Genomic DNA, 9,121 nt, shown 5'->3' with positions numbered 1-9,121 from the left:
TGTTTAGATACATACCTATATGTAGAATTAAAATCCAAAGGTAAGGTCCTAAAATACAGTAAAGTTATGTAGTATTCTACGGGTAATATACCAATATTAAACACATAGCTCTTATGGCGTCGTGATCTTTTTACGAACTCGTTTTTAAACTAAACACTAGGTACGTAAAGCTGGGTATCAGATTATGTCAATGAACTATGCCTGAAATTGTTAGGCCCCAGGTATTAAGCTCTCAGCCAGAATCTCTTAATTATAAAGAACTTGGTCTGTACGCAATCAAAATTTCTACCTAACATAAATAATACAAAAACTCAAAGCTAGACTGAATCACGTGGCTTTCCTCCTCCTTACCCTCCTACATTTAATGAATTTATTTATAAAATTGCTTTAATAATAATATTAATAATAAAAACTACTTAACTAATTGGTTTAATAATAATATTAATAATAAAAACTACTTAGCTAACTGTACACAAACATGAGAAAAAAAAAGTGCGTGCGTACAAAGTACACATGTCAGAAGTGAAACTTCTTTGTTCTCGCAAACAAATTTTTAAGGCTGACAAAAATGTTGTCGTTTCATCCGTAAAAAAAATTATTCTCATCTGCCTAAGAAGTTTCACTTTAAAAATTACGAAAATAATGAAGAAATTAAATGCTAATTTTAGAACCGAGAACTTGTTGAAATTGTTTGGAATTGTACTATTCATTCTTATGTCAATAATTATTGTAAAACACATTTCTAACTCTATTTTCCTCGTAGTCGGAAACGGGCAGTTTATCTTTCGCATTGGAATTTTTGAATTATGGCGTTTACTCAAGATTTTAATTAGTATTTTTGGGCATACGCCCAAAAAGTGATACATACATACGTGGTACATTTCTTATGTGAATAAAAAATTGTTAAGAAGTCATTTTAATTATGAATGTAGAGTTCGTGTTGAAAAGTTATTTATTAGACGATTTACTCAATTTATCAGAAAAAAAAAACCATCATTATTCAGTATGGCGTTTCTTTTCATTATTCTTCTTTACAAAAATGTAATAATTATAGCTATCAATAAAAATAAAATTTGTATTTTACGCGCATCATGAGGCTTGAACATACATGAACGAAGATCGTCATTGCAGCGCCATCTCGAAGCTGTGTTTAGAAGTACATTGGATGTATTGTACGAACTCACCGCTAGATGGCGATAGTAGTTACGTTTACATTTTGTGTAAATATTTTTAATTTGTAATGTAAATAAAAATCAAAAAAGTAAAAGTATTACAATTTATTATTTGTTTGTTATATTAGAAGTATGTTTATTTTTATTTGAAAGGTATAATACATTATCAAGATTATGTATGACCAATAAATTAGACCCTGACATTGGATAGGCAAGGAAGCAAATCGTAACGATGTTAAATCAAGCGTGGCTAATACATAAACGTGTAGGTCGACTTATATAGGTTAGGGAATGTCTGAACCTGAAATGTGTACTGCGCAAGATAGTCTTAATACTTTGTGTATATTTTTATTACCAAGTTTGAGTGTAGTATAAATTATTGTTTGGAAAATGTCCAAGCCATTGGTTCAAAATCAGTGTAGCTTTATTTATGTATTATACTGTATTGAAATTGTGTTTGATTCTGTTTATTTATTTTTTATTTTAGTAATTATGAAAGATATCCCTATACCTCTGTTGGTTAAGCAATGTTTTTCAGATAATGAAAATATTAAGAAGTTCCTTATTAATAGATTTCATTGTAGATATACATATTTATATCTATCTGTATACATATCTGTAAGTGTTTCTACTTGACGTTAAAGATATTGCAAATATGAGATGAATTTTAGACGTACACATAGTAACTCTAATTATGTCGTATGAATTATGTTTTTTTCTGTTCGTGTTAAGGAGAAATTAGGTTAATATGTGTTGGCACTTTAATTATGATTTTTCGGAATGTTGAAATTTAATTTTCAAATGTAAAGTAAAAAAAGTTTACTAAAATGTAATTAAAAATAGATAAATTGTTTAAATAGCTTTTAAATAGTTCACGTATTTTGCATTTTCATGATAATAGTAAACATACTCGTACATATATATCTCCTTTCACTGTGTTTGTCCGGTCTAATCTCCGAAACACCTAGACCGATTTTAATGAAATTTTGCACAGATATGTAACTTTGCCATGATATAGCTAGTATGATCTGGAATTCTAGATCTAAAACAAAAAAAAATCAAAACTTAATTTAAATAAAACAAATTTTCCGTATCGAGAATTTCCTGTCAGTATATTTATATAGGTACATTGCAGAAAAACATTATATGTATACTAAATATGTAATAAATAGGTGGATATTAAGAAAAATGACTCAATTTAATGCTACGCTTAGTAACGAAAGGATACAGCTATTAATGTTTATTTATAAACGAGTTATTTCTAGAGGTAATTGGAACCGAATGATAGTTAGTGTATTAGTGATAGTACCGTTATGTTATCTTTGCTATTTTCAAGACAAACATAAGGTCAACATAAGGTCGGCATCAGGCTTACTTAATGTAATCTCTGTTTTGTATTAAATTATAACTCCGAGTACTACTTCATCTCTCGTCCCTGCTCTAGAGCTAGACTGGGGTCAAGAGTAAGCCCATAATACGATAAAAAAAAGTATTGTATCTATAGTATAATTTATTCGAACTAAATTACAGTATAGTATAATATGACTAAGGAAAGTAAGTAATATATGATATTATAAGTACTTATAATTAGTCGAATGATAGTATAATATACGTAAGTACTCTAATTATTTAGAATAATATTTTACGTAAGGGGTCGTTATGGGTGGCGATAAGTACAACGACTGTTCTACTATACCAAAAAAGGTGCGTACATGCCATTCACAATAAATAAGGAAAATATATCTACAACACACACACGCACACGGTTGTCTATTCTTATGGTAAGCAACTTAATGCTCGTAATAGGTAACAGCCGACTGCGATAGCATTTTTTTTTTTGATAAATGTATACATAGAAATAATTCATATACAAATATTACACCTAGGCTTAATTGGAATCGAACCCGCAACCCGCGGAGCAGAAAGCAGGACCATTACAGATTGCGCCAACTGGCTAGTCAATATAAATTATGTTTCGTTTTGTTGCTGATATCCTGGTACATTAACATAATATCCATGCACCAAAATTTAATTGGTAGTCTCTATCCTTGCTACGGTCGAATATTTATAAAAATGGCATATCTTTTGTATAACCCTTTACAACCGATGAAAATAATTTACTCAGATTTTTTTGAAATTCACATGACTATTTCATGGGCATCTAAGTATTATGTAAAAAATATTTAAAAAAAAAACTGAAGTCTCTGGTTTCCTGAAAACTTACCCTCACGAGCGTGGGGCTTAGGAGTTAGCTCGAGATGTGAGTTTTGTCTAGTTTGTGAATATATTTTAATATTATCTAAATGAAAATTAAATTAATTGAAAATTCTTTATAATCATTTATTGACGATATTAATAATGAGTAATTTTTACACATTTGGTATAATGTTTTTGACAAAACAATCAACAATCTTATTAGAAAACTATAATATTTCTTCCTTACTTAGGTTATTAATCTTTTTTTTGGTATAAAACTTATAAAAACTGGTTGTTAAAACACAGTTTTTCAAGAATACTGGCCTTGGTTTATTTTTTACTACTTGGCGAAGTTTGCAACGACCAGTAAACTTTTGGTCATTTATTGAGTAGTAGCTGGGGGCTCTCTCCAATCGGTTACACATTTCGTTGATTTTTCTAGCTTTTGTTGGCCTGTCGCTGTCGGCAACGTGAAGTGCATTACGTAGAGTTAGAAACCTGTCTCTGGTCATGGTGTCACTGACCACAATGCCAGTTTCATTCCAGTTTTCCAGAACATAGATAGTTTTGGATAGGGAATACAGCCCATGATTAGTTGAAGAGCAAAGAGTTACGCTATTTCCAGTCTGGTAGTTTTGAATTCAATGCAGGATTTGCGCAAATAGTATAGATTCGTGCACCTAGCAACTTCTTCCAGGAATGAATCATCAAAATAGTCACGGAAATAATTAATCGGAGAGCGAACTTGATTTATCATAAGCGGAGTATAATCATGAGCTTTATCTGTATAGGCAGTTTCTACCCAGACTCTCTCACCTGTCTCTCTTCTTCCTTTAGCCTGTCCTCTTCCTCTAGCCTGTCCTCTTCCTCTAGCCTGTCCTCTTCCTCTAGCTTGTACTCTTCCTCTAGCCTGTCCTCTTCCTCTAGCCTGTCCTCTTCCCGTAACCTGCCCTCTATCTCTTACGCTAGCCAGTCCTCTATATATTTTTCTACCTGATTTGCCTCTAGAGGATCCCCTGCTTCTGGATATTGTTGGTATAAGTGGTGGTACCTCATTCACTTAAAGAATATTCTGGTCTTAGACTCTCGCCATACAATCTTCCTCATCATCGGCAAATTCCTCAATTTCCGAATCATTTCCTTCTGCTAATATTTGCGCTACTTGGTCATCCCTTAGGGGTATTCCCAAAAATTAAGATAAAACCCTTGTCAAACGATCATAAATACAGGAAAATCCTGTTAAGGTACAAAAAAATTATGAATATCCATTTAGTACATAACACCTAACCTACACGATCGTGCGTCTTTGATTTTGAGTCACAATATATGCCTAAGTAAGCGTGCTAGGTTCAAATTAGATACATATAGGTATAAAACAACACTTATTTAAGTAAATCACACAAACAAAACAATAAAAAGTGAAATAATTTGATTGTAAATAAATTACTTACCTGGGCGAGTTCGCGCGCCAAAAAAGGCAGCCATCTTTAATGTGATTACGGGCAACTAACAGGTTCAAATATGATCACAAGAGGCCTCCGCGAGTTTTTTCTAAGAAAAGGATAGTCTCACGATCTATCGAGGCCGGTTGCGTCTTGAAAAATCAATTTGCGTACGCGCCAGAATTTTTGAAAATCAAGTCTCACTATCATATCAAGTCGGGTGTAAAGGGATAAATAAAAGCCCTTACAAAATATGAATAGCTATATTTGGACTCAAAACGAGTTCATATAAGAAATTGTGCTTAGGACAGTCTCTTGAATCAATTGTACGGGGATGGGTAGCGCAGAATTGTTCATAAGCCTCATGGTTTTAAATGTTCTATTAATGAGAGCTTTTCATTTTATTGTTATTTGCGGTATTTCCCTTAGTCTTTATCCAAAGCATCTAGTCCACTCATAATTATAGTTCTAGTTTAGACAAAGAAAAACTTAAATTGCTACTTTCTTTATACGTCCTAGTTCCCAAATGTGGAGACCATGCGCATTAAAATAAAATAGATGTAAAGAATGTTTTGAACTTTTTGCTGTAGCTCCTCAGTTTTGTGTCATTTTTTATGTATTCAAATTATTTTTGACATAACTCCATTTTGTATTTTTTTTATACAACTAGGTCGGCGAACAAGCGTACAGCTCACCTGATGGTAAGCGATTACTGTAGCCGTCCTAATTCCCCCCAGTAGCTCTGGTCACCTTTCTCACCATAGGAACACAACACTGCTTGAAAGCAATATTATTTATTATTATATATGTATTGTATGTTATACACATATGATCAATGGCTATTTGTTTACAAACAGTATTTTTATATAGAGCACGCTAAGTACATGCATGCTACGTGCTAGTTTTACGAAATATTTATGGCAGAGGAAACCTTACAACGTTGGCACGCATTCCTAGTTGGCTTAATACATAAAAATACAAGAAATACGTTTAAACGAACAGTCGTGTTTTGATTGTTATTATTTATTTAATTATATTTTTATGACAAGTCGCATATATCTTCTGTATTCTAATTGTATGTGGGAATCGTAAGAAAGTTTGAAGAACCGTGGAAACTATTTAGTTAATGTTTAAATAAATATTAAAAAAACGTGAATGTTTGCTCGTTTGTACACTGTATATTGGACTGTATGACACTGATTTGAAAAAAATCATTCTATAAAAAACTTTTTCATTGAATCACTTTGTACTCTATATAACGTTCCACTATCAGTTAAACATAGATAATTATCTTGTCTATTATTATGAAAACTGTCAAAAGACAACGCGAGTAAAAACACGCAGAACATTAACTAATTAAAGTAAATAAAAAAATATATACACAGTGATAAGAATCATATTTAAGACGCGATAACATACGTAATCAATAACTGTGTTTGCTCGTAAACTCAAAAAACCAAAACGTAGTTCATCATTATAGCCTATACAGTCCACTGCTGGACATAGGCCTCCACAAGTTTACGCCAAAAATAACGTGAACTCATGTGTTTCATGTGTTGTGTCAAAACGGAGTTATTAAATCTTAATCATATTTAAATGAGCCTACATGACAAACATTAGCTTTCGATTAAAGTAAAAGTTATCAAAATCATTCCATTTAAAAGTTATGCGGTATAATAACAACGTGGTTCAACGAAAAAATGCTAGGTGAATATGATTATTTGATATAAATCGAAAAGTATTTGTAAGGTCATCTTGTCAGATCGATTTAAAAAAATCATCGAAATTGGTCCACCCAGTGAAAAGTTCTGAGTTCTTACATACATAAAAAATACAATCGAATTGAGAACCCCCTCCTTTTTTGGAAGTTGGTTAAAAAAACTTATAATCGATCCATCAACAAGCAAAACAATAACAGTAATTGATTGTATAATTGTCAACATTTAACGTCTGTTAACAACCGTAGCAACAGGAATTATAACAAACGATTTTTAATTGAAGACACAAGCGTTTGAAATCGATAACGTGTTCGCATTGCCAAAGAAGTTTCACTGCCTGTCAGCGCTTATCCTTGCAAAACTTCCACTATCCCATTAACGGGAGAAATCGCTGCCAGTCACGATCCATGACTTTTATACACATAAATCGTCAATACAGCACTAACTTAGTTGACACGCCCTTGAGCTATCAGGGTGTGTTTAACACAAAACAAACTATAATCTCTGTATAAAAATCAATATGTCTCTATATCGATTAAGGTGATGTGCTTATTTCTACCAAAGCGGTGTGTTGTGCTCTATTTTTCTTACCTTGATATACTATATCAGTTTTACCGATTTAATAAACGGACGAACAAATTGTAGTATTATTAATGATTTTTAAAAGTGAATTCCAATGATTTAATGTTATTGTTTTTATCGGAAAGGTTTAGAATCGAAGACCAGGTGGAAATATTTTAAATTCAACACAACTAAAGGTTTACAGATTTTATTTATATACAAAGGATAAACTATTGTAACAATTTATTCAGATAGAATTTACAAGATAAATTACTTTTTTAAAACTTTTTTTTATAATTAATATAAAGTTATAATTTTTAATATTATTATAAATTTAGATTTCTATTCAACAAATATAATTACGTTTTATTCGCACGTTCTATTACATTTAACATTCTAAACGCGGGACTTGCCGCTACTAATGGTTGTGATTGTATCGCCATTTCCTTCCGATTACATTTTTTAAACACTGTCACATTTTACTCGGCTTTGTTATTATGTTCAGAACTATAAAAACTCATATACTGAAGTCTACCTATTCGTACATGAAAGCTATACATTGTCGCGTCTTTTACAAGAGTCGCGCTACCTATAATAGCGTCAACATAACTGTGTACGTAATTTCACATTAGAGTGCCTTCCCGAAATAATAATTAGGAGAAGTTACTATTATATTTAGGAAGTAGCCGCAGACGGAATATTAATCCACGTATTGGCCTTGATTCCCAAACGGGCGCCCGATTTGGCGGGCGAGTGAGCTCATGCCGCGCCTCATAGACGGTAGACGAGTGCTCATTAGCAGACCTTATTGTTGCCTGCCAGTGCTTCCTTTGATCGCACGCGAATGCAGTTAGCGTTGCTAGTCCGGCACTAGTTTCCGAACGTACATCTGCACGCGCGCTGTTGCCCGCGAAAATTGAAATAAATATAATAAAGAAATATATATATTTACGCGCGCTTTTCGTGATATGAAAAAATGGGTGTTGTGAAAAATAAGAAAAATAAAACGAAAAACGATGATGTGAAAACGGATGTTGTTAACGGGAAAAATAAAAAGGATGATGGGAAAGTGAAAAAGAAGAAAAAAGTGTCGTGTTTACAATGCTTCAAGTCTCCTGACGATGGTATATATATTTGTTGAATATTACTCTCTTAGCTTAACTATCATAACAGAAGAGGTTGTCAGTTATACGTACATGTATTTTTTATGCAGTGACTTTTTGTTTTTAGCATAAATATTCTCGGACATGTCATCGTTTGTTGATGTAAATTACAAATGTTATTAGATAAACAAATATTTTCATTTTCATGCATAGTTTGATAAAACGAATTAATTATACCATGTGCATCAGTTACATTATCATCCGTATATAATTTCGTCCAGATTAAAAATATAATTTAAAATCATATTTTTGTATTAATATATATATTATAAGAGACGGCAGTAATAATCTACTTTTAACTTTAAATAAATAACAAATAGAAAATGTGTAATATTTTCATCCAAAATATAGACATTATTTCATATTTATAAAATAATCATACAGTTTATCTTATATCTCGATAATTATTCAAAGAAAACTTCGACGTAGCGTCCCTTCAATACAAAACTTTATAAAAAACATTATCCTTGACAAATAAACGTCAAGACGGAAAATAAAATTTCACACTTTAACAGTCGATTAAACACAACATTGCCTCATCGAATCACTCAAAAGATATTAAAAAATAACGTAACGTAGATAAAATTGTTATTTTTCACTAATGTAACTTTTATTGGTCGATATACTGATGGTAATCTGCGAAAGATCTACACATCGCTCTTAGTAACGACGACCCACATCGTGTGTTTATGTCCTAAATAAAACTGATCTCGGTTTCGTAATGACGACTCCTGGAATAGACAACATCGATAAATTTTAAACATAAACTTTTAATATGTTAGAACATTAACTGCTGTACCCTTGGATATCACTGGTAAATATCGAACTAACATATATTTATTAGTTCAGAGGATGTATTGCTGGTTTTC

The 9,121-nt window shown here is 31.9% G+C and overlaps 1 protein-coding gene across 1 annotated transcript in view; it reads left to right on the top strand.

Annotated features, from left to right (window-relative positions):
* Window positions 1–7,723: 7,723 nt before the first annotated feature.
* The window catches only part of LOC123666432 (putative leucine-rich repeat-containing protein DDB_G0290503), a 37,341-nt gene continuing 35,943 nt past the window's right edge, over window positions 7,724–9,121 (top strand). The window contains exon 1 of the mRNA XM_045600523.1: window positions 7,724–8,213. Coding sequence (XP_045456479.1) covers window positions 8,066–8,213 — 148 coding nt within the window. The 5' untranslated portion in view covers window positions 7,724–8,065. The remainder of the gene's footprint in view (window positions 8,214–9,121) is intronic.

Source organism: Melitaea cinxia, chromosome 26 (assembly GCF_905220565.1).
Source record: "Melitaea cinxia chromosome 26, ilMelCinx1.1, whole genome shotgun sequence".
NCBI lineage: Eukaryota > Metazoa > Arthropoda > Insecta > Lepidoptera > Nymphalidae > Melitaea > Melitaea cinxia.
This window is presented reverse-complemented; position numbering and strand designations above follow the sequence as displayed.